The sequence below is a fragment of the Heteronotia binoei genome, chromosome 2 (genome assembly GCF_032191835.1).
Source record: "Heteronotia binoei isolate CCM8104 ecotype False Entrance Well chromosome 2, APGP_CSIRO_Hbin_v1, whole genome shotgun sequence".
NCBI classification, from domain to species: domain Eukaryota; kingdom Metazoa; phylum Chordata; class Lepidosauria; order Squamata; family Gekkonidae; genus Heteronotia; species Heteronotia binoei.
The window spans coordinates 57482925-57509333 of record NC_083224.1 but is presented as its reverse complement, the minus strand read 5'-3'; the positions used below and the strand labels follow the sequence as shown (position 1 = coordinate 57509333).

General features: G+C 41.1%; 1 protein-coding gene across 1 annotated transcript in view; it reads left to right on the top strand.

The window, feature by feature from the left end:
* The window catches only part of CEP250 (centrosomal protein 250), a 60382-nt gene that overhangs the window by 960 nt on the left and 33013 nt on the right, over window positions 1–26409 (top strand). The window contains exons 2-13 of the mRNA XM_060231063.1: window positions 687–869; window positions 7001–7057; window positions 8465–8547; window positions 8692–8857; window positions 11136–11242; window positions 17431–17676; window positions 18935–19031; window positions 20444–20542; window positions 21774–21926; window positions 22266–22444; window positions 22654–22836; window positions 25128–25272. Coding sequence (XP_060087046.1) covers window positions 687–869; window positions 7001–7057; window positions 8465–8547; window positions 8692–8857; window positions 11136–11242; window positions 17431–17676; window positions 18935–19031; window positions 20444–20542; window positions 21774–21926; window positions 22266–22444; window positions 22654–22836; window positions 25128–25272 — 1698 coding nt within the window. The remainder of the gene's footprint in view (window positions 1–686; window positions 870–7000; window positions 7058–8464; window positions 8548–8691; window positions 8858–11135; window positions 11243–17430; window positions 17677–18934; window positions 19032–20443; window positions 20543–21773; window positions 21927–22265; window positions 22445–22653; window positions 22837–25127; window positions 25273–26409) is intronic.

The window sequence follows — 26409 nt, the reverse complement described above, 5'->3', positions numbered from 1 at the left end:
ATGGCAAGTAGGGGGAAGGGGACCTGGACTCTCCCTGCCCCAAACCTCCAAAATCTGGAATGTGCTCTGATTTCATTAGTATTTTTGTGAAGCCTTTTCCCTCATAAGAACATTAACCCCAATTTGGTCTGTAGAGAAACCATCTGTCTGATTTTGTTAGGAAGTATAGAAATATGGTTGTACTCATAAGATTGTACTCATAACCATAATTATGGTTGTACTCATAAGATCTGAAGACACTGTTCAGTAGCTTCACTGTCTCATGGCTTATTCTTGTTTGCAAATGTAAAGGAACTGTTTTTCAATGAAAGATCATTGTACATTCCTTGGCAGTCAAACAGATTACTCCAGTCTAAACTCATTAATTCCATTGGACTCAGACTGGAGAAACTCCATATAGGATTGCACTGTACCATTTTTTTCTTTTCTAGAGAATAAAAGCCTTCTGTTATGGAGAGAGTTAAATACCTCTCCAGGACCCTTTCTTGTTGCTTTCAAAAAACAAAGTAGATTAATTTCTGTCTGTATATTGCATTTTAGTGCAGAATCATAATGAGTATGCTTCAGTATTTACATAAATATGATGCGTCTTTTCACTACACCATTACTGCTGTTGAGGAAACAGGAATGATCCACCTTGTCTGGCAGGTTAATGAAACAAGTTTTCTGTTTGGTTTAACCCTAAGATGGAAGGAGATCAAGGGGCCAACAGGATGAAAATGCAGACGGTCCAATTATTGCCAGATGAACAACTAGTGGCATTGCATCAACAGATGATAGAAAAAGAGGTTTCCTATCAACAAAAGTTACAGAGTTCACAAGAAGCACAGCACAGGCAAGCAGTCCTTGTTAAGAAGCTGCAGGCAAAGGTACATCTTGTGTTTCTGATGGTGTCTAAACAGGTTAATAAAACCGGATTACAGGATTAGTGAGGAGTGCAAAAAACCCAAGTATATTATTTATTTATGTCAGGCATGTCTAACAGTGAACAGGTTGTGATCTATTTTTTCCGAACAAAAGTGCTGGTGATCTACCACCATGAAAATTAAGTTTCAAATTAGTTTTGAATTAGATTTTAACCCACCAAAGTTGGGTTCCACTGCCCCCGCCCCCTCATTTACAATGCACCTTCTGTCATTTACTGGTAAGCAAAATAAGCAAAAACAAAACAGAGAGACGAAGATCCAGAAAGAACTGCGAACAGTTTTTCTTAAATTTTTATTGTTATAACTTTCTTTAACTGTCTTAATAACTTTCTTTAACTTTGATTGAGTAATTTGTGTTAAATGTAGGTCAAGTATTGATCCAGGCTGATCTTGCGCAATCTTTAAAACTTCGCTCTTGCTAATTAGTGAGACGTCTGAGCCTGCATTTCATCCACCAGCTTTTTGAAGTTGGGTGAATATTGCATGAGGGCCAGTCTCAGGGAATCCAGGAGATGTTCATCTGTCATGTTGGAACGCTATGTACTCTTCGTCATTTTCAGATGTGAAAACGCACATTCACACAAATAAGTTGAACCGAAACAGGAGTGTACAGCTTCACTGCATCTTCTCAAATTGGGAAATTTGTCTCTAGGCACTAGTTTCCAAAATGATTCTTGCTCAGCATGGGTCTTGAGAAAAATGTCATTTTTAAGGGTTACTATTTAGTTTTCAAGAGATGCCTTGTTCAATGAGTAATTTTTACTGATAGCAGCTGCAGTTTCCTTAATGTCCATATTTGCTTTGAATGGGTAAAAGTGGCTAATATCTACTCTACTCGGCTTGGCTTCGCGAACGAAGATTTAAGAAGGGTGCAATAGTCCACGTTTGCTGCAGGCTCGCTGGTGGCTGACAAGACCAATGTGGGACAGGCAGGTCCGGCCACAGCGGCTGCAGGGAAAAGTCTGATTTAGGGTTGGTCCTGTAGCAGTGCGATTCTTCCTCAATCTCCTTTTGTCCTCAAGACCAGCTATGCGTGTGTTCTCAAAGGAAGAGACAGCCTGGTGGATGGTGTGCCTCCATGCTTTGCGATCTGAGGCTAGGTCAGACCACTGGTGATGGTTGATGTGACAGGTGCTAAGGGATTTCTTCAAGGAGTCCTTGTACCTCTTCTTTGGTGCCCCTCTATTTCGATGGCCGGTGGAGAGTTCGCCATACAGGGCAATCTTGGGAAGGCGGTGGTTTTCCATCCTAGAAATATGCCCTGCCCAGCGCAGCTGCGTCTTCAACAGCAGTGCCTCGATGCTGGTAACCTCTGCCCGCTTGAGGACTTCAGTGTTGGTCACAAAGTCACTCCAGTGGATGTTGAGGATGGTGCGAAGGCAGCGCTGATGAAAGCGCTCAAGGAGTCGCAGGTGATGACGGTATAAAACCCACGATTCGGAGCCATAGATGAGGGTTGTCATCACAACCGCTTTGTAAACATTGATCTTTGTGCCTTTTTTCAGATGCTTGTTGCTCCACACTCTTTTGTGCAGTCGGCCAAATGCACGGTTTGCCTTTGCCAGCCTGTTGTCAATCTCCTTGTCGATCTTGGCATCTGAGGAGATGATGCACCCCAGGTAGCTGAACTGCTGGACTGTCTTCAGAACTGATTCACCCACAGTGATGCAGGGAGGGTGATAATCTTCCTGGGGTGCAGGCTGGTGGAGAACTTCTGTCTTCTTCAGACTAACTTCTAGGCCGAATAGCTTGGCAGCCTCTGCAAAGCAGGACGTCATATGCTGCAGAGCTGATACCAAGTGGGAGACGAGTGCAGCATCATCAGCAAACAGTAGCTCTCGGATGAGTTTTTCCATTGTCTTGGAGTGTGCCTTTAGCCGCCTCAGGTTGAACAGGCTGCCATCGGTGCGATAGCGGATATAGACACCATCGTCCTCATCTAGATCTACTGCGGCTCTTTGAAGCATCATGCTAAAGAAGATCGTAAAGAGAGTTGGCGCGAGAACGCAGCCTTGCTTTACACCTGTGCCTATTGGGAAGGGCTCCGAGAGGTCGTTGCAGTGTCTGACTTGGCCTCGCTGGTCTTCGTGTAGCTGGATGATCATGCTGAGGAACCTTGGGGGACATCCTAAACGTTCCAAGATTTGCCACAGGCCTTTCCTGCTAACGGTATCGAAAGCTTTGGTAAGGTTGACAAAAGTCACATACAGACCCTTGTTCTGTTCCCTGCATTTCTCTTGGAGCTGCCTGAGAACAAATACCATGTCGGTGGTGCTCCTGTTAGCTCTGAAGCCGCACTGGCTCTCTGGGAGGAGTTCTTCTGCAATGGTGGGCACCAGTCTGTTCAGGAGTATTCTGGCAAGGATTTTGCCTGCGATGGAGAGCAGGGTTATCCCCCGGTAGTTGGAGCAGTCTGACTTTTCCCCTTTGTTCTTGTATAGGGTGATGATGATTGCATCGCGAAAGTCCTGTGGTAATTTGCCTTGTTCCCAGCAGGTGACAAGTACTTTGTGAAGTGAGCTATGTAGTACTGTGCCCCCATGCTTCCAGATCTCTGGTGGAATTCCATCAACTCCTGCTGCCTTGCCACTTTTCAGTTGCTTGATGGCTTTAACAGTCTCTTCTAGGGTGGGGATCTCATCCAACTCTGTTTTCACCGGTTGAAGTGGGGTGAGGTGGATTGCTGAATCTTGAACTACGCGGTTGGCACTGAAGAGAACCTGAAAATACTCCGACCACCGGTTCAGTATGGATGCCTTGTCTGTGAGGAGCACTTGGCCGTCTGCACTATGCAAGGGACTCTGAGCCTGATATGATGGACCATATACTGCCTTCAGGGCTTCGTAGAACCCTCTTAAATCACCAGTGTCTGCACACAGCTGGGTTCTCTCTGCAAGCTTGGTCCACCACTCGTTCTGAATGTCTCGAAGCTTGCGCTGGAGGTTGCTACATGCAGCGCGAAAGGTTGCTTTTTTCCCAGGACAGGAGGGCTGAGCAAGATGTGCTTGGTAGGCAGATCTCTTTTTTGCCAGTAGTTCTTGGATCTCTTGATTGTTCTCATCAAACCAGTCCTTGTTCTTCCTTGTGGAGAACCCGAGGACTTCTTCAGAGATCTGCAGGACGGTAGTTTTTAGGTGTTCCCAGAGTGCTTCTGGAGAAGGGTCTGTGGGGCAACTGAGGTCCTCAATTCTTGACTGGAGTTTTGCCTGGAAGGCGGCTTTAACTTCGGCTGACTGGAGGCTGCCAACCTGAAACTTCCTCCGAGGGATACCTCCTCTCCTGGGTGTGGGTTTAAAGTGAAGATGGAGATTGCAGCGTACAAGACGATGATCCGTATGACATTCTGCGCTGGGCATTACTCGGGTGTGTAAGACATCTCGAAGGTCTCTCTGGCGCACCAGAATGTAGTCGATAAGGTGCCAATGCTTGGACCGTGGGTGCATCCAGGTTGTCTTCAGACTGTTCTTCTGCTGGAAGATAGTGTTGGTGATGGTGAGCTGGTGCTCCATGCAGAATTCTAGCAGGAGGCGCCCGTTGTCATTGCAGTTGCCAATGCCGTGTTTGCCAAGTACTCCTTTCCAGGCTTCCGAGTCTTTACCTACTCTGGCATTGAAGTCGCCAAGGATGATCACCTTGTCCTCTGTAGGGGTCTTCCGTACGAGGTTGCGTAGATCAGCATAGAACTTGTTCTTTTCTGCAGGATCTGCTTGAAGGGTTGGGGCATACACACTGAAGAGTGTTGCATGCTGCTTGTTTTGAAGTGGGAGGCGCATGGACATGATGCGATCTGAGTGACCTGTTGGAAGGTTTTCGAGTTTGGAGGCAATGGAGTTCCTGACCATGAAGCCAACGCCAGAAAGGCGGCTCTCAGCCTTTGACTTACCCGACCAGTAGAGGGTATAGCCAGCACCGTGTTCTTGAAGACTACCTTCCTCAGGGAAACGGACCTCACTAAGAGCTGCTATGTCGATATTCAACCTGAGAAGTTCGTGGGCAACTAGAGCAGAGCGTCGTTCAGGGCGACCACTGCCTACTGTGTCAAGCATGGTTCTGATGTTCCAACACGCAAGCTTTAGTCTTTGCACACTTTGTGAGGCAGGTGCATGCCTTTTCTTTGTTGTTATTTTTCGACCGCAAGTAAGGATGCCCGTTGACCGCGGCTAGCCAACTGGGGTGGGGGAGACGAGCTTTGTTTAGGCCACCTTTTCTAGGCCCCTCTCCGTGTGGAGCAAGCAGTGCTGTCCCTAGATAAGGCTGCTTGGTCGTTCAGGGTGCTGCCGAAAGATGCTTTCGTCTCCGGGTTAGCATCAGGCGACCAATATCCTGAACCGCCTACATGCAGGATCGGGACTGCGGCTTCCAGTGGCACCTTCCACCTGCCGTTTCGCCCCTTGCCTATCGCTGCAGGACTTGATGCGTTGTGGGTTGTGTGTGTGGATATGCCCTTCAGGCCTGCGCAGAGGAATTTTTTAGGTGAAGCGCAGTGTGCGCGGTACTGGCTCCACCCTTTCACCTGGGGGTCATCTGCCATGGCCCAGTAAGCCGGGACGCCGGCAGTGAGTCCTCCAGGTGGTAGGTGTTACATTAACGAGCTCTATCTGCCCGGGTTTGATGTTAGAGTTTTCCTTCTCTTAGGCTGACGAAGTTGGTGGGCCCAGCCTGCCCATCCGGTTATACCGCCGGACAATTCGGTCGCACCATGACGTAGCAAACTCTGTGAAAACGGGGGGGACCAGCGAGAAGGTGTTGCTACGGATGCAGTAATGCAGGAGAGGCCATTGCAGTGACCATCTGCCAGGCATAGCCAGACAGTGACCACGCGGCGTTCACTACACCGGGAGAGGAGAGGCTATGTATTGCGCATGCACTTTCCCTGGGGGGGTAGGATTCCCAGAGGGAGCCCCCCCCACACCCCCCCCCAATATATGTACTAGCTAACTGTCTTTCAATAGTCTATGTTCTTCCAATGTATCATGATACAGTATGTTGAGGCAGCTAAGTGTGTATAGCCTCTGCATTTTTTTTATTCAATAATATTTTGTATTTTTTTAGAATCAAGAGGCAATTTCTAGGACTACATGTCTGGAGGCTTTCTCTCTTAATTGTTGACTCCATGTAAGCCATTGACAGCATAGCCAGTGTTTAACTATAATTTAATATACACATGACTTACTGATGCTGGGTCTTTATGAGAGGGAACTGATTTTCTTGAGTTGTTTATATTCTTAAGATAAAGTTATATCATGTAGAAGGTCTGTAATTAAAATTATGCTTGGCATTTCTTTTCCTTCTATCTGTGTCAGTCTTCTACAATGACTTTGAATAAAAATAATGTTCAGGGAGCCCATTAAGTAGCAGATAAGTACTTGTGTTTGTCTTGCTTATTCTATGAGCAGTGTTGAGTCTTCCATCACCATAGTGTAGCAGGCCAATGGATATTTCATGGAGCACTATGCAAGAATGCATTTTATGAGAACATATCAGTAAGATGGTACAAACCCCACCTAATCTTCAAACCATTCTGTGCTGTACAATTGTATTCTGGTTATGTTTGCATGAATATTAGCTGTAATGCTTTGAAAAGGTGCAAAACTTTCTGCAGGTTCCGTGTCAATGTATGGATTGGCATCTCTACAAATATAAACCTTTTATTTCATTTGCATATTAGTGCACATGTCTGCAGCAATGTATTATTTTATGCAATGAGCTTGAAACTGTTCTTGTACTTTGAGGTGGCATGCTGCCTAAAAAACAATTGCTTTTGTTTCTCTCTCATTTTATTTACATATTGGAGCCTATGAACACTTGTGCTCTTGTTCAGCCTGGTTTTAAAGGGTAACTAATCCTTTGTGCAATTCACAAAGCCTTTCTTGAGCAAAAATGGCAAACCTCTCTAGTTATAAGAAATATCCCATGGGGTGCTATTGTATGCATTCACAGATAAACTCATGCTCATTATTTGCTTATTAATACTTTTATTACATTTTATTGAAATTTAAATTTCAGAAAATAAGTAACTAAACATGAAGAAAAAATTCAAAGCAATCGTATAAACAAGCTTATGTTCATTACAGGTGATACAATATCGAAATTCATGTCAAGAGCTAGAACAGCAACTGGAATCAAGCAGAGTAAGTTGTAAGGAAAAAGGCTGTTATCTTTTAAAGTACTTATACTGTTGTTGACAAAGTGGAGAGTGGGCTGGGAACTTGAAAGAAAATGTTTCCGTCAAGGGGAAACTGACTCATTCCTTGAAGGTAATTCTTCCTTATTTATTTTCTTCATTTATACCCCACTTTTCTTCATCTTGTCCTCACAAAAACCCTGTGTAGGTAGCTTAGGCTTAGAGAGACTGGCCCAGAGTTACTCAACAACCTTCCATGGCAGAGTGGGGATTTGTACATGGGTTTCTGAGATCCCAGTTTGACAATCACCACACTTGCTCTTCCCATCTGTGTTAAAGTATCGCATCTAGCTATGTGCCCTAATATCACAAATTTCTCTGATTCTAGCACTTTATTCACAATAAAAATGCTTGAGAGAAAACTGAACTATGTGTTACCATGCCCCAATCACATCTTTCAGTGACAAGCAAAAAGCAAGAAATGCCTACATAGGCAAACAGAAGGGTGACATGAAGCCAGCATTTCCATTGGTGTAATACTGTCATGTATTGTGTGTGCAGCCAAAAGCTCTGATTTTTGAATGAGTCTGGAACAATGCTCCCTCTAAGCTGTGGAGTCTTGTGAGCAAAAATTCTACTTCATGAGCTACTGACATTGAAGCTGTGAGCTACTGCATAAATTAGTGTGCTCTGGGGCCATCCTTCCTGTAAGACAAAAATGTGTAAGCCAGAGGCTAAAAAAACTGAGCTAGCTCACTAACTCAGCTTAGAGGGAACCTTGGTCTGGAGTGTATGATATTAATTCAAATCAGTTTCAAAAGACTGAAAGGGAAGCTTTTTCCTCTGCTGTTTCTCTGTTTTGGTCTCCTTAAAATAATAGCAGCAATAGCTTTACTAAGAATATTTTTAGTTTTATAAAAGAGCATATTTGCTGCAAGAGCTTGTTAAGATTTTGGAGGGTGGGGTTGTACCATGATCACTGAATTGGCTGATCTTACTCAGTTTCTTCAGAATATGGAAACATCACCAAGCATGTAAAACCTTTAAGGGCTAATTAAAGGTGTTTAGCATGCAACACAAACTGATACTTATGTTGTATCACAGTGGAAGGAACACAGTGTCCACTCAACAAAGACAAGAGTATGTCCCTAACTAGTAACTAAACTGTATAGTCCCTAAAAATAGTGGCACCCAAATTATGTACTTCTTCAGTGTACTACTTCTTTCAGGCCAGGTTAGGGATTTACCATGAAAAAAATATATCAAAAGGGAAACAGATCTCAAGCTGTGCTCATGTTATTGGCTTATTAATCTGGGGAAGCAGTTGCATATGAAGCCAAGGAGATGCTCAAGCCAGGGAGGAGGCACAATAAAAAATATTATTTTGATTGAAATGCATGTCTTTCTCATGAAGGGATCATGTTCACATCAGTGGGATCACAAAGAAGACCATGGCCTGGAGAAAGCACTAATCCAACTGGAAGAGGAAAAGCAGAGGTGAGCAAGGGTATTATGTTATCTGTAAATCAAATCCTAGCTGGGGCTTGAAGAAACCAATGCTGCTGGTGCAATTTCCTATGAGAATGAGCATTTGAAACTGAGGTTTGCTAAAAAAAAAAAAAGCTTTCTTTTGAACTGCAGATGTGAAAATTTGGCTGGGATGAATATTTTGCTCCGGGAGCACCTGGACAAGGCCAATGAGGTGAATGAAGCTCTTCGAGAAGATATCAGCAAACTGACAGCTGATTGGATAAGGGCCAAGGAAGAGTTGGAGCACAAGGAGAAGGAATGGCACAAAGAACAGGAGGTAGGGAACTGTTGGTAATAAGGGTGGGGCAGGAACATAAATTTATTCAGGTTGCACTCAGATCTATACTGTGTGTGTGGTCAGGTTCAAATTATATATAGGGCTATAATTACTTCCCAATCTCAAGGGAAACTGGTTCTGTCTCTTTGTAGAGAAAAACAGCTCTTTGTAGAGAAAAACAGCTGCGTGGAGAACTGATTGCCTGGCACTTGCAGTCCTTCCTGACCAAGTTTTGTACTGCTCCAGAAATTGATTGTCATTTAGGGATACCCCCCCCCTTTCAATTTTAAATAATTATGTGCCCATGCTACACTTCTGAGCCCCTGTCAAATCAAGTAGGGATGCCTTTCTATAATTAGAATTATGTCGAAATATAGAAACCGATTTCTCACTAGCGTTGCTCCGCCCCTAGGCTTCTGTTTTTCCCAGTGCAAGCAATTGATTTCCCACCAGTTGCTCCACAGGCACACTTTGATGTGGGGCTTCCTCCAGTTCCCTGCACAGTTTTGTGATGCTGTCTTTTAAGGATTACAATGCTGTGCTGGGAACTGGAAGGAGCCCCATGTCAAAATGTGCCCGTGGAGCAATTGGTGGGAAATTGATTGCTTCCTCTAGGGAAAAACAAGCCTGAGGGCAGAGCAACGCTAGTAAGAAGTTGGTCAGAATTTCAGTGAGATCATTGAAATGTTAAGTTCCTTGTTTCAGGCAGTTGCTGTAGTGCTGACCTTTGCTTTTGCTGTCTGGTAATCATTCTGTATAAAGGGACACCCATTCTTACTATGGATTCTGTATAACTGTTTGAGCTGTTCTGTAATTGGTGCTTTGTGTATACCAGGCAGGTGGGTGGAATGCTTTAATTATACCTGCTGGCAGACAAGCAGGGCAGAATATGAAGGAAGGGCAAAGGCTATGGTTTGTCCCCCTCCCCTTGTATGGTAGAGAGGTGGAGGTTAAGGAGTAGAGAGAACTGCTTTATTTTTACTAGCTTGCTGGATGGTCTGCAGCACAGGTGACCAAACTTGCTTAACTTAAGAGCAACATAGAATAAACATCAAATGTTTGAGAGCCACCAGATACGAACATCAGATGTTTGAGAGCAAGGCAGGCAGGCAGGCAAATAGATGGGAAAGAGAGAGGTAGAAAGAAAGCAACTTTAACTTTAAATGCATTCTCCAAGCTGGCTTCTGGCTTGGCTTGGAGAAGTGATTTTAAAAAAGAAACGTCTTTTCCAAGTTGGCTGATGGGGTGATGGGGGCTTTGAGAGCCACACAATATGTGTGAAAGAGCCACCTGTGGCTCCCAAGACACAGTTTGATCACTCCTGATCTGCAGGGATGTGGGGGATGAATAACAGCAGATGCCAAGAATTTGCCCCTTTCTCCCAGCACTAGGCAGCCTCTCTTTTCTGCAGACAGTGAGGAAGTATCTTTGTTTAATAGAAAATCCATTCAGTGTTTTCCTTTTAACTTTGTGCTGCACTGTATTTTAATGAAGTGGAGATCAATCAGGTTCACTTTTGCAGCATTTATGGCTAGTTGAATTCATTGCTAACAAAGAGTTGATGCTTTAAGCCAAATTGTCTCTGCTGAATGGACCTGAGAAGTGGTGCCTAGTGAGTACTCTAACCTGGGAACCCACAGCCAAAGGGAGATATTACACTGGAGAGCCATTGTCAATCTCAGTAGATGGGGGATGGGTGTGGGGAGGAGCTTGCAATGGCCAGCCGTTTCATGCTTTCCTAGACTGAGATCATTTTATATTTTTAGTTTCTACTGTGATCCTTGTGCTTTTTCTTGATGTTTTATTTTAAAAATTTCATTGCCAAATTCCACTGTTCTCCCACCTTTCCATTTTAAACAAAATATCACAAGAGTTTTAAGCATGTTTGTATTTTAAGTTAAAAATAAAATATTTGTATTTATCTGTATAAAGTTTATATCTCCGCTATCTAGCATTATATTTGATGACATGCATGGCTCAGCCCCACAAAGTCCCATTTGTGTCAAATCTGGTTCTTGTAACAAATGAGTTTGACTCTCCTGCCTTAGAGTGAAACAACAGAAGTGCTTCCATGTCACAGATTTTTTTCTTTAAATTTACATATAGTTTAATAATGTAGACTCCTTGTTCTTTAGGGGCTTAATGTTCTTGTGAATGCTGCTATCAATGATTGAGAAAATGTGCTTGTAATAAGATGTATCTTTGTGTCCTAAAAGGATTGTTGTGGCCTGAAACAGGTCAACTAAGCAGTTACTTGTGGTTGTCTTTATTTGTGTAGCATTTTGACAGATATATGCGGGCAGAACATGATCGTATCCTTGGTGTATGGCGCCAGGTGGTGACCTTACACCGTTATTTCCTGGAGATGAAGACAGCAATTGACAGGTGAGGAGGAACAAGTTCTTCTGTTAGTCAAATATAAAGTTATTTACTGCTAAACTTCATGTACAGGTTTTTATTACCTCAACAAAGAGAGCTACATCACATGACCTCTATTGCTATGCAGAAATTTACTCTGTATAATTTGGGTCTGCACTGGTCTCCACAGTTGTCCTCTGTGGGAAATCAGTGCATCTAGTGAACTGACTTCCTTCAGTCCCCTGGGATATTAACTCTCAGTGTTCTGCAGTGGCTAAAGTTTTGTGTGTTGCAGAGTGGGATGGTACGGTGTGATTGTGGACATCATGAGAAAATCCTCTTCTTTTTCTGTACAGTTTGTGTTAGGGCTGTGCTGGTAGTTGGGGCTTGATGTACTTGCAACCTCTCCCTAGATATGTTGGTACTAGATATAGCTGCTCTGAATTTTGCAGCATTCATGGTTTATATATTTAAATTATTGACAGTATTCCTCATCTATATGGTAACACATTGAATTGTTCATAGAAGGTAGAAAAATTGGTAGCTGAATCAGCCTCAGAATAAAAAAGAATAGCTTCCTAGAATAAAAAAAGAATAGCTTCATTATGTGCTATAAGGATTTACTTACGTCATTTATACTGTGAGTATCCCCTTCTGAGAAGTTGCTCTCCCCTCTTTCTGCTGTTGTACCTTCTCTGTTGGAGTTTATCAGGCCTCAGAATTGGGAAAGGTAGAATGCAGATCCCTCCTTTCCTGCCTTGGAGCAGCGGTCTGCCTCCTTCTCTGGCATTGTGCTGCTTCCTTCCTCTCCAGCCTGTCTGTGAAGCCCTCCTTTGAGGAGTCAATCATCCACCCCTTGTCATTCACCCAATAGGCCCTTTCCCTGGGTCTGGCCTGGCCTTGTCTGCTTCCCTAGTCCTTTGTCCCTCTTCAGTCTTCTGCTGGCTGACTCCTGTAGATTCTCTTGTCTGCCTTAAACAGGGTTGAACGGGACCTGGGTCATCTAGTCCAACTCTCTGTACAATGTAGAAAATTGCTGTGCTAATATGCGCCAACAAATGTCTCATCTCTTTAGAGTAGTCCTCAGGAAATTTATTCAATAAAAATAGGTCTGGTTTGAATTGAATCTGTGTCTTCATAATCTTTTGTAGTAATTCGTGAACCATTTTCCAATAGTCCTTCACCATCTCACATGTCCACCACATATGATAAAAAGAACCCACCTGTTTAGCACATTTCCAACATTTGTTAGGCATATTAGTATACATCTTACACAACTTCTGTGGAGTCATATACCATCTGTAAAACATCTTATACAAATTTTCTTGGTTAATTTAATATTGAATTTCCACAATCTCTCCCAATCGTCTAACATAATATTATGACCCATGTTTTTCACCCATTGGGCCATACAATATTTTACAACTTCATCTTGCATCTTTATCTGTAGTAGGTTTGCATATAATTTGGAAATTAGCTTTTCTTGACGACCTAGAAGGATTTTATCAAATGTGTATTGCTCTGTGTTAAAGCCTATCGTCTTGTCTTGGCATATCTAGATTCAACTTGCATTCTCAACCATCAACTCATTTTAATGTCCATGCTCTCTAACTCTTCTCTGGTTTTCAGTTGATTATCTTTTCCCAACAGGTCATCATATCTATAGCTCTGGTTAGGTTTTAGAAGATTTGGATGAGTGAATGCTTCCACTGGGGATACCCATCTTGGAATTTTCTGGTAAATTCTCATTTTTAGCCATAACCAAGTGTGATTCAAAGATTTCTGAAACCAATGATTCTTAAAATAGGAATGTCCTTCAAGTCTTTGATACTGTAAGTATGCATGCGAGCCCAAATTAAGATCATGTCCCTCTAACAGCAATTGTCTCTTATCATTCAATAGTATCCAGTCTCTTACCCACAAGAGCACAGAAGCTTTATAATACAATTGCCAATCTGGAAGGCCCATACCTGCTCTCAATTTAGAATCTTGCAGAATCTTTAGTTTAATTATTGGTTTTTTGCCTTGCCAAATATATTTAGAAACCATCTTATTCAATTCTTGAAAAAACCCGCTATTTAAGAGTACTGGGATAGTTTGAAATAAAAATAGTAGTCTTGGCAGGATATTCATCTTTATTGAGGCTATTCTTCCCATTAAGGATAAATTCAAATTGTGCTTTGTGGAATTCTGCAGGCAATCCATCTGGACCCGGGGCTTTACCATTCTTTTGAGATGCCATTGTGTCTCCAAATTCCCTTATTGTTATTGGTTCATTTTAAAAAATTTGTTGTTCTGTAAATTTATTGAGATTATTTTGGTTAATATATTCTTCTAAATCTATTTTGTGAACTTGTTTATCTTCATATAATTTTTTATAAAATTGTTCCACGATTTGACATATCTCCTGTTTTTGATCTTTCGCTTTGTTATTCTCATCTTTCAAAACCGATATTATTCTTTTGGCATTCTCTTTTCTCATTCTATAGTCCAACCACCTTCCAGGTTTATTAGCATGTTCAAAAAATGTTGCCTGGCATATCTCAATTTTATCTCCATCTCCTCTATGAGTAATAAATTAAGTTGATGTGTTTCTTTAACTTTGTTTTGGAACTCCTGTCTTGTCGGTTGCACTTTTAAGTTCTTTTCAGCTTCTGGTGCTTGCAACATTAATTTTTGAAAATTTCAAGTTCTTTCTTTCTTTTTCTTTGCACTATATCTGATTGCCAAGTCCCTGAAATATGCTTTAGCAGTATCCCAAACTACTTGCATCTTTTCTGTTTGAAAAAGGATTCCATTTCAACCTTAAATTCTTTGAGAAAATCTTCATCTTTCAGGATAGAGGTGGTTAACATCCATGATCTTCTCATTCGTGTTCCTTTGAGCTTTACCATTACAGGACTATGGTCTGATATGACTCTTGTTTGGATTTCTGTCGCAACTAAATCTTTAATCAAATTTGCAGAGAGCCAACACATGTCAATTCTTGACTACATTTGGTGACTGGGAGAGTAATAAGTAAAGTCTTTCGAATTTGGGTATCTTGTTTTCCATACATCAACCAAATCCGGTTCTTCTGCTAGCTTCCAAAAGCTTGTTGGTAATTGAAGACTTTTGCTTTTAGTATGTTTATGTATTTTTTTGTCCAGTTGTCTATCAGAAACTGCATTAAAATCTCCTACTGTGCAGTATTCCACATATTCCAAATTTGATAACTTAAGGTGTAAATCTTGAAAGAATTTCTCTTGATGATCATTTAGAGCATAAATATTTGCCAGTAGGATTTTTTTTGTTGGACACCGTAATTTCCACTAAGAGGATTCTTCCATCTTCAGAAGCATACTGTAGTTGTGGGTTAAATTTATCCTTAATATATATTGCCATTCCCCTTTTCTTTTTATTCGTATCTGTTGCTGTAAATAAGCTGCCGAGTTTCTTATTTTTTAAAAGGTGTTGGTCTTTAGCTAAAATATGGGTTTCTTGTAAACAAATTATATCCATTTCCAATTTTGTCAGATATCTAAAGGTCTTCCTCCTTTTAACAGGAGAATTGAGTCCATTCACATTAATAGAAATTATTGATGCCATTATGGATTTTTCTTATCGCTATCTTTTTTATCTTTTTTAGTCTGCAGTCTTGTCGGATATTTCTGTGGTTCATTGGATCTTCTTCACCAGAGCTTTCTTCTTCCTCTTCATCATCCTTCTTTTCCTTCCCCTCTTTTTCCTTCACTCTATCCAAAAAATTCTGAGCTTTAAAAATGGAGTTTATCCTATACCTATTCTCTTCATAAGTAAAAAGAAGGCCTTCTGGCATTAGCCATATGGAGGGTATTTCTCTTTCTTTCAGGAAGCTTGTTAAAGTTTGATATTCTCTCCTCTTTTGTCTCACTGGCCATGGTACCAATCTCAAAATTTTCACCATATTTCCAGCTATCATCATTGGTTTGTCTCTTGCTTGTTTTAAAATATCGTCTCTGGTCCCCTTTTTTGTAATTTTCAGGTGAACTTCGCTGAGCAATTTATTCCATCTCGTAAAGCTTGATGGCACTCGCTTAACTTGATCAAACTCTTCTTCCATCCTTTGAGGAGTCACCTGTAGAATTTCATTCAAGGCCTCACTTAATATTTTCTGTAAATCTTCACTTTTCTCTTCTGATATGTTTTGGAACCTCAACATATAGGCAGCTCTATCTATTTCCAATTACAAGAGTCTGGTATCATGTATGTTCTGTTTTTTTCCCAGTTCCACCTTTTGTGTATTATCTGTCACCTGGACATCTAATGCCTTTAAGGCTTTATTGGTCTCTGCTGTCTGTTTTCTATTCTCTAGAAGCTCTTGTTTGATCTCTGCCATCTGCTCTCCTATATTATCTACTTTACCAGTCAGCTGTGCTATGGCAGTTAGTAGAGTATTTTGCATCTCTTTTATATCTCCCTGCATGGTCGTAAATTTCCCTGGACCGGATGAGGAGCTGAGTGAAGGAATTGGTGGTTTACCTTCTCGATTGTCTTTTTTTGTTGTTGTTTCTTTAAAGCCATTCGCAGCTTTATTTTCCATCATTAATATAATTGCACTCACAACCACAAAATCCGTGTACTGCATCTTAAAGATTTGTTTTGGAATCTGTTTATATTAGATAAGCTAATATCTGCCAGGCAATGCCAGTATTATACAGTGTTTTTAAAGAAACAGCTTCTAGCTTCTGTCAACAATTTACCAAACCCAAAACAATGATAAGACTAGTAGTAAACAAAATCTTTTTAGTACAACATCCTTAATGCCACCTAGCCAAAACAGTTCAACTCGCTGAAACAGAAACAATTATCTGTGACGTCTCTTCTAATGATGATAGCTCAAATAAAATCCAAGTCATAGCAAACTCACCCAACTGCTTCAGATTATAAATTGTAATCCAGGCCTGAATGCCGCATTTATAATCCACAGGTGAGATCAAAAATTAAAAATTAAACAAACAGCCCAAGAGAAAAAAAGAAGAAAAAGAAAAAGAAAAAATTAGAATAAACCAGCACAAATTAAACCAGATATTCCCAAGAAAGTAATAAGAAAAACTCCAAATATGATATGGAAAAAAGGAAAAGTGGGAAAAAAGAATATAAAAATAAAAAGCCAAAAATATTCAAGCCATATAAAAAATAGGACCAAACTTAAAAGGTTATATCCATAACAGCCACCATCAGGAGATTATAATCCACTTTGAAAATTTGCACAGGTATTCTTCCTTCAACCAACAGTCCGGTTATATTTTATAATCCAGTATACAAAACCAACAAGGATTTAAATGTCTAGTTGGAGCTCACATAAATTTGTTCAGAGCACTTCAACATAAACTCCAAATTACTTCTTAAACCAGCTGTCCTTCTCATATAAATGTACTTGCAAACAGCTTTCCCAAAGCCCAATCTTTCTCCAGAAAGAAGTTTAATACAAATCAGTTTAATTCAGCCATCAAGTCTTTTCTATATTTAGAAATTGGTGTGATTCATATTTCTCATACAGGGATTATAAACATCACCAGGTTAGGCAGGAACTTTTGGAAGCCTCAAAAGAGAAAGAGAGTCCCCCCCTCCCTTTCTCAGCCTTTGCCTCTGTCTGAGTTCTGCTTCAACCCCAGCTCTCCACTTTTCCTGCTTGTCAAAACAATGCTTCGGGATTCAGTATTAAAAAACCCGAAAATTTACAGCCTTCATAGTAGTGATGCAGTTTGTCCAACTGATACAGAATTGCTTAGTGAAGAAGAGAAGAAGTCCGGCAGTCAACTCCTGTGCCATTTAAAAATGGCAATCAGGACAGCAAGGGTTGGAGCGAGCTGGGATCGGGGGGCAGCTGTCGCTGACACCCCCATTCGACTAATCAAGCTGCTTGCCTTCCAGGTCCCTTCCTGGCTCCCAGAGTTGAGTCTCCCTTTGGGGGAGACCCCACCACTGACAGATTTAGAAGCAGCTCTGGATGCGCCGGTCTAAGCCGCTCCTAACAAGTCGCCGAAACCAGAAGTCCGGGATTGCAATATTCTAGAATTAACACAGTTGATCATATGATATCCACCTATATATATGTTCAATAAAATTGATTCTAGGGATTTGAAATTTTCCTGCAATATTTTTAGATTATAGAAATATCAGGAAAAGTTTACTATTTTTCTGTAAGCAGAATTTTTGCTGTCTAGCTTCTGTATTGTTTGCTTCTGTTTCAGAGATTTGTCTGAGTTACATGCTGAGCAAGTAAAGCTGTCTGGCACTATACTTGTCAATTGCTTCCGCCTAAATTCTGATCAACAGTCTTGGGAGGCTAGGCGATTCAGAGACCTTGACCTGAAGGGTCAGATCGAACAGCAGCAATTTGATGTGAAGCCTGAGAAAACTGATCAGATAAAAGATATTTGCCAGAAAGCACAAGCAACTGGCAGCAGAGACTTTCTGAAAGAGGATCTTCAGGGCAGGTAAACTACCTTCCCCCACTTATTTTTTTAATGTTGAGACAACATGAAATCACTTCAGATAGTTATTTTCTTCCAATGCCTGATGCCTTTATATTTATGTATTATTTCACATTTCTATCCCGCCTTTTCCAAACAGGTTACACCTGTATAGATGGCTGGGAGAGTTAATTGGTGTAGTATAGAGGTCCCCAGTATGGGCACCTTTTTGGGTGTTCACAAAGTGGGCAGGGCCAGATGGCATTTTTGCCCAGGAGAGCTTCTGATTAGCTATTGGAGATCTGAGCAGATTTTTAAAAATGTTGATTTAGGAGTAGCTGCCACCACAGCACAAGGATCTTCACTGAGTGACTGAAGGTAAGTGGTATGTATACTCAAGAAAATATTTTAAAACAGTATGTTCATTTTAAAAGGAAACCTGTTAAACAGAGTTTCTGCCAGAAATGTTGAAGAGTTACTATTAGAATTATGCATAACCTGGCATTTTGTGGTTGGCTCTGCTTTCTGTGTTGGCCATTTTGTGGTTATACCCACCACCATTTTGTGGTTATGCCCACAGGTTCAAAAAAGGTTGGGAGACCCCTGCTGTAAAATGTTGTGAAAATAGAATCTACCTAGGCTACAAATATGAATGACTAGGAAATGCATGCCTGTTTCCAAGGTATTAGAATGAATGACAGGACGAATCTCTCCATAATTGCTTACTATCCTATACCTTGATTATCTGGTACTAGATTTAATAAGAGGCATGTTACTAGCCCAAATAATTAATCTTATCTCATCATGTGTTGATAAGTACAGGTGTCTGAATCTCTTTCTCTCCTGTCTCTATACAATTCTGTCCTTCTGCCTCATGCAATTTTCCTCTGAAAGACCCTTCAGGTGAAAATTGTATGTAGGAGTAAGAGTATGCGTGTATCTTAAATTGATTGTTTTTAGCATAATCTGGCTTTAGATGACTTTATTAAGTGTATTGATTTGTGGTTGTTTTATTAAGAGAGCATATGCATGATCAGATAGAGTTTCTCATCCTGCTCTGCATAGGTAATTTAATATTTTTTATGATAAATTTGATAAAAAGAACAATCTGGAACACATTGATTCAATAATAGGATGTTGCTAAGAAACTGAAGTTCTCATATAACTGAAAGTGTGTTCAGAGATCATTGTCTTCTATTGTGTCAGGCTGAAATGCTATGCAAATTTTCACCAGTTTTAGTGAAAAACAGGTGTGCTGTAAATGCTGCTGTTGTTTTCCCAGGGTGATGGAGCTTACTGCATTACTTGAGCAGTCTCAAAAGCAGAATGAAGAGAAGGAGAAGACAGTGAAGGCTCTTGGAGATACAGTGGAGATTCTGGTGCGTCAGCATTGTGTCTAAGAAAACATTCCATTGGCTCTGTTATGCAAAAACAGAAACAGCCTTGGCATTTTGGATTAACTGAAATTTCCAAACCATCTTCTGGGGCAGCCCCACATAGAGCACATTACAGTAATCAAACCTAGAGGTGAGAAGTGAGGGTCACTGTGGCTAAATTTCCATTCTCAGGGCAGAAACACAGGTGGCAAATATGCTGAAGCTGGTTAAGGGCGCTACTTACTACAGATGAAATCTCTGTGTCTAGCTATATATGTGGATCTAACAGCATCTTCAGCCTGTGAACCTGCTCATTTTGAGGGAGCTGGCCTATTCTGGATGAGGCTTTATCTTCCAGTTCTACAGTCACCACCAGTTTCACACACGTTTCCTCTTCTTATCTGCATTATATTTCAGATTTACTGACCCTCATTCAGACCATTATTATAATCAAACATGGATCTAGAATATCCATGGCCACACCTGACTTGGGTGGAAAGGGCAGAGAGGTTAATGTTGCCTGCATATTGATGACACCATTTCACAACATAACTCTGGATGACCTCTCCCAGCAGTTTCATGTAGAGGTTAAACAGCTATGGGGGAAAGAAGTGAACCTTGAGGAACATTCTGGCATGGCACTGAACAAAACTTTTTTTCAGCTCCACCTTTTGGAAAAGATTAGTTAAGTAGGAACTGAAACACTGGAACATGGTACCTCAGAAACCCAGCCAAGTGATCCAGAAGAATACACTTAATGCCAAAGGGCCATATGATAATGATAAAAACTCATCCTCATAATCTGTCAGCTGATTTAATGAAAATATCTCCTTAGCTGTGCAAACCTTCCACTAAAAATATGCCAGATATAATATACTTTAACCCATAGAGTCAAGTTTAAAGCTTGACTCAAATCCAAGATAAGTAATGACGTCTGGGCAGTGAGCACTTCCTCAGGCTTTGCCCCCCAAATGTCCAGATATTTCCTAACCTAGAGCTGGCAACCCTAATGCCCCCTACTGTTTTGTATTGAAGCATTTGGAACGGTACACAGAGTGTATTTGACTATGGACATTTGTGCTAGTGCCCACTGCCCAGATGTCATTACTTATCTTGGAATACTGATTCATACAGATATAAAGCATATGACTATGCTAAATTTAAACCAACTTATTGATGATAAATCTTTGGATTTGGGCAGCTTTAAACTTGACTCTATGGGTTAAAGTATATTATATCTGGCATATTCTGACTGATGAGGAATTAGACTCACAGAAATGGTCTGTTAGCATGACATTGTCATTCAGTGTATCTGTTAAATCAATATTCGAAAACTTGTAAAGTGTTTAAAAGACAGGCAATTATGGAAAAAAAGATAACAGGTTTCTTCTTATCACCCTTTATTCTTTTTCTAGGAGGCTAATCGTTTGGAGCTAGAATATGAACACTCATTGATCAAAGATACAAATGAAGAGATCCTTTCCCTTCAACATGCAATAAAAGAAATAATTAAAGTAGGAATTACTGAAATCTTTTATGTGTATTATCCTGCTCTTGTGTTTTCCCAGAAGAATTATGGCCAGTTGTTTCATTTCACTTGAGTATGCAGTTTTATCTATCTTTCTCATTAGGTAGTGATTTGTTCACTTAATACTGCAGCAGCACAAGATAAAACTGAAATAATATTAGTATCTGGCCTATTAACTTTTTATGATAGTAAATTAAAACCATCAGCTAAATTGTATCATATATTAAGAATGCAGATCCTTCTACTTTAATCCCAATTATGCACAAAAGAAAAGTGTACAGCATTTCTGAAATATGCATCATCTTAAGAAGAGGCTGCAGTTGTCAAATAACTCTATTCTCCAGGATGGTTCCCATCTAGATTTCCATGGTTACAAGAGGGTGGACAGATTTCACTTATTTCCCCATTCCTGCAACAGCTTCAGATGGCCCTTGAAATGCTACTCATGTGGGATGGGAGACTCCCCCAGAATAGCTTGGGTGGGCAAGTCAAAGAGAGAATTGGTGGAAATATCCTCTCCCTTATGCACAAAGGAATCCAGCTGGAATCCAAGTCCCTGTGTGCTCTTACTGTTCTGATTTGGCACCCATAAAGGAAACTAGTCAGCTTTTCTCAGTCAGTGAGTCAGATCTAATTAAAAGGGTATGTTCAAGAGACTGTCAGACCTATTTTAGGACTTCATGAGTGAAAACGATCCCCTTACGTTTTGTCCGGAAGACAACAGGAAACTTGCACATGCAGTCACTAAGGTACTGTATGATACATTCACAAAGACTTACTCTGTGAAGCCTTGGTAGAGAGGATAAAAATGCATCATTAAAAATGTGAAACCAACTTAGATGAAGAGTGTAGCTACCTTAGAACACTTGTTTTCCATTTGACCAGAAGGGCATGCTTGGGGGTATGGTATCTGTGCTGCTATGTTAGCATAATTTCCCATTCTAGAAATGCACTGTCCACCAGAAAAAATGTTCCTTTCATTTCTCAAGAGCTGATAGGTAAGTGGGTAAAATCAGTGGGGTGGATGCAGGGTCACATTTCCTTGGCTATAAAGACTACTACTCAGGGAATGAGATTTTTGTGACTCTCCTTTCTGCTGCAGCTAGAAATATCCCCTGAAATCCAGCTCCTGGAGGTCCCTCCTGCCTGTGGAAATGTACTGTTGGACCCAACCCAGCATTTTGTTTACTGAGAGACTAACTTGTCTTGGATTTCAGGTGGTAATCAGTGACAACAACTCAACAATTGGCAACCCAGAAGTGGAGAACTATCCTGATCCCTGCAGTTTCTTGCAGATGAATGCCTGTGACCCAGAGGGTGCTATCACTTTTGTGCATGATGTGCTGACTAAGAGAAGCAATAAGATGCAGGTAAGGGAAATTCAGATGCTGTCTTGCAGATAAGATTTTCATACTGCCAGTAATAAATGTCTGCTTTGCACCTTCCATTGAATTGCTCTGTCTATGATTTTCTGCCTCCTAAATCTCCCCCACCCTCACAGACCTGTTTTCTAGTTTCCTCAGGCTTTCTGGCATTCGTTCCTTTGTAGACTGTTTTCTAAGCTACTCCCTCCCTCTTCCCACAGGTATATTTCTTATGCCTTATTCACAACTAGCTCTCTCTTGGTCTAAATATCCCTTGAGTCTCCAGCTGCTCCTGTCTCCCACTGCTTTCTTGCCACTAGGTTTTGTCTTTTTTTTTTCTTGCAGCATCTAAAACATGAGCTCTTAACCAGTCAAAATTCTGTTAGCTCTCTGGAAAAACAACGACAGCAGCTGAAAGAGCAATGTAAATTCCTAAGACAGAGGGTCCAGCAACTAGAAGGAGAACAAGACACACTCACTGTCCAACTTCAACAATTCCAGTCTGTGGTGGAGACTCTGCACAGGTCAGCCATGTAAATGCTTCCAGCATTGTCTACAGATGCATTTGTTGTAAATTAAGTTATTTCCTTTGTAGTAGTAAATTTGCTTTTCGTGCAGCACATCTTGCTTTTGATGTTGAGTCATTATTTCATTTTATAGCTACTTAAACTGTGACTAAACTTTTATGCATGCTTTTTTTCACCTCTTCTAACTGACATTTGCTGCTTTACAGTGGCCATGCAACCTTGGAGAAGTCCAGTGAAGAACTGCAACAGCAACTGGAAATCCTGAAAGAAGAGGCCCAGCACTTACGCCAAAGCAACACTCAGCTGCAGCTGAAAAGCGATGCAGAGGACAGGGAGAAAGAAGACAAGCTGCAGGAAATGGAAAGGGTGCTGCGAGACAAAGAGTACATGTAAGCTTCCACAGGTTGTTATCCAAATAACAGGTCTCTGTTGACTATGCAATTTCTGATGTAGTTAGTGGTGAGCACTCCAACTAACCATCTATCACATTTTGTAACCTTTTTAAATGCGGGGGATATGTTTCAGTGCTTCATGCTCTTTTACTACATAGCTTCAATGATGGGAATGATGATGTAGCTTTATACCAGTGATACTCCATGTTTGATTGGGGGAATTAGCTTAAGGAGACAGAAGGAGAGGAGGTAACTGGGATTCTCCATCTATGTGTATGCGGATTTTTCCCTTAAGAGAACTCTCAAACCAGGCTGAAGTTTAACTGATAAGGTTTTTGTTAAAAAAGAAATAGACATTAGCAAAACACATACACAGACATTTAAAATATGCAAGCTAGCTAAGAGGAAATTAGGAAGGAGCGGGAGAGAACAATTTTGGGGAAGGCTATACAGTTAGCAGTCTCAAAGAGGAATGTCTGTGGAGGCAGCAGTGAAATGACCAGCATTTTACGGATTGAAGCAGAGAGGACCCAAACTGATTTGGAGGTGTGAGATATTACTGTGAGAACACACGCAGACAACTGTGCTGGTGGCTAGGTATTGAGGGTCTAGGGCAGAATGCTGCCTGGGGCAATCTGACATGTTTGCCTCCAAAACAGTATCTTCATAGGCTTTTTGGAGGTGAACAATGATTTGGGAGAGGCTTGATGAACTTATCTAAGGTGGACTATAGGTGAAAATGGTTTTTGATGACCCTTTAAGTGCTGGACTGGAAAAGCCACCAGGTTTTGTGAATAGTGTAAAATGCTGCTTGATTAGGGTAAATGCATGAGGAAGGGAGGCTGGGTCTTAATGAGATTAGTTCAAGGTAAGGCAGGATGTTCTTGGGAAACCCAGTGTCCTAAATTATGTGTCTCTCTGGGGCATTAAAGGGAGCCCCATGGCGCAGAGTGGTAAAGCTGCAGTACTTCAGTCAGTGCGCTCTGCTCACGACCTGAGTTCAATTCCAGCGGAAGCTGGTTCAGGTAGCCTGATAGAGGTTGACGCAACCTTCCATCCTTCCAAGGTCGGTAAAATGAGTACCCAGCTTGCTGGGGGGAAAGTGTAATGACTGGGGAAGGCAATGGCAAACCACCCCGTAAAAAGGTCTGCTGTGAAAACGTTGTGAAAGCAGCGTCACCCCAGAGGCAGAAACGACTGGTGCTTGCACAGGGGACCTTTCCTTTCCTGGGGCATGGAGGCGGCCACTAGTCAGTCAGTTTGACTCACATTCAAAAATATTTTCCCAGGCTTGTCTTTGACTGGCATCCATTTTGTGTCATTTTATGGCAAGCAGTTTCTTACATTTATGATTTTTTAGGTGATATTGTATGAAGGTATGTCTGTCTCTCTAAATTGTCCCTGTAGGAAGAGGAGTCTGACTGCTAAATATCCATATCACATGAAGAACTACATTTACAGTTCCTGTCAACAAAAAGAGACACATGGCACCCCACTGAACAAATTCATCATAATAAAATGTATAACTATTAGTATTAAATGAATAACTATAACTTTTTAAATTACCAGAGTTCCTCTGAACATATAGGGTTGTCCCTCCCCATCACTATTAAACCTTAGCTAACTGTTGTGTTTCCAACATGAGGTGAAGGCTTCTGTCTCTCCCCTCAGCACAAGGCCCAGCATTGCCAAGAGAGAAGAGAGCAAGGTGGCCTTGGAGAAAGGGGAGTAAAACTATCACCACCTCCATGTGGCCAGCCTGCTCTTTTCCTGGGTGCCTGCTGACAGCAGCTGTTTCACGGTAGGAACCACTTGCCAACCATAAGGATCAGTGGCCATGCTCACTTTCCTGGAACATGGGATGGATACTAATTGGGGAATTGTGCTCAGAAAAGCCACAAGTGGCTCCTGAGCCACTGAGTGAGTGTCACAGCCTTACACTGTTTATTGTGTGTCTTACACTGTTCCTGTTGTACTATTGTAAATTTTGTAATCTGCCTCGGATCCCAGCAAGAAAGGCAGACTATAAATAATCTGAAGCAAAACAGATTATTTATAGATTATCCTCTGTAGCAGTGTTTCTCTTCCTTAATGGTGTTAATTTGGGGAGGAGGGTTTGGAAGTTCTGTCCCTCTTCCTAGCACTAATAAACAGGCTTAATGAATTTAACTTTGTTCTGTGAAAGAGCACCCTCTTCTGATAGCAGTCAGCACTTAGAAGTTACTCATCTTGCTCTACCCCCCCCCTCGCTTGTTTAAAAGAAAGCGTGTTTTTTTCCCCCTGTCCAGTCAGAAACATTTAAATACCCTTGAAGAAAGGCATTCATTATTAAAGAATGAGTTGGTGGCCAAGGGAGAAGCACTGGAAAAATCTCAGCTTGATGGAGAGCTTGTGAAGCAAGAAAAGCATGAACTTGCTTTGGCACTGGAGCAGGTATATTTACATCTACATTTTCTTGTGAGATCCTATTGCTGAATTTATATTTAAAAATTCACCTCAGACTGACACTGGGATGTTCTCAAAAGCCATGTAGTTCTGAGGTAGGGTTCCCAGCTTTTAATTTTACTTATTCGGGGGCCTGTCACACCTTTATGTGGGTTAAATGCATGCCACACAGAGAAGAAAATGCAAAATCAGTCCTCTGTCACATAACCATGTTGCTCTGACATCACTTAACCAGTTATCTTTTCCTTGGCACAGTAAAGCTTGTTGAAGACTGGTGTGGAACTCTGTCTGTTATGGAGAAACTATATGTATGCCCCCTAGGGTTGCTACCCTCCAGAAGATGGGAAAGCAACAACAATACAACCATGACATAGTAATTATTTATTATTTTGTTCAGTCTTTGTGAAACTTCTTCATCTTTTACAAAAGGAGTTTTGTTAAGACTAAACAAAATAATAATTATTATATCACGGTTATATTGTTGTTGCTTTTTGATATTGTCCTGTGATCTCTCATATTTACAAACCTCCAGATGGTGGCTGGAGATTTCCTGGGATTTCAGCTGATCTCCAGGCAGTAGAGATCAGTTCACCTGGAGAAAATGGTAGCTTTGGAAGGTGGAGTCTGTGGTATTATAACCCACTGAAATCCCTCCCTTTCCCCAATCCCTGCCTTCCTCAGGCTTTGCCCCCAAATGTCCAGATATTTCCTAACCTAGAGCTGGCAACCCTAATGCCCCCTACTGTTTTGTATTGCAGCATTTTGAATGGTGCACTGAGGCTGAGTGACTGTCTGCTAACACTAGTGTGATATAGTGGCTGAGAGAAGAAGAGATCCTTACTATAACAGAAGGAAAAGTAGTAGCAGAAATATAGAGGGCATCATGGAAGATTAGAGGGACAAAAAAGTGAAGCCTCATAAAGCTGGAAAGGGCCTCAGATTGCAGTTTCAGACACTGGTGGTTTATAACTAGAAAACTGTATCTCTGATCAATATTAGTTCATATTTTCTGTAAGACAATACATGGCAATTCTAGATCATAGGGAGGCATTGGCATAAATAGTAAAAAAAGAAGAGTGGCCTAAAAAATAGGCTTAGATCTAAAGAGCTTTTTGCACAAATGGA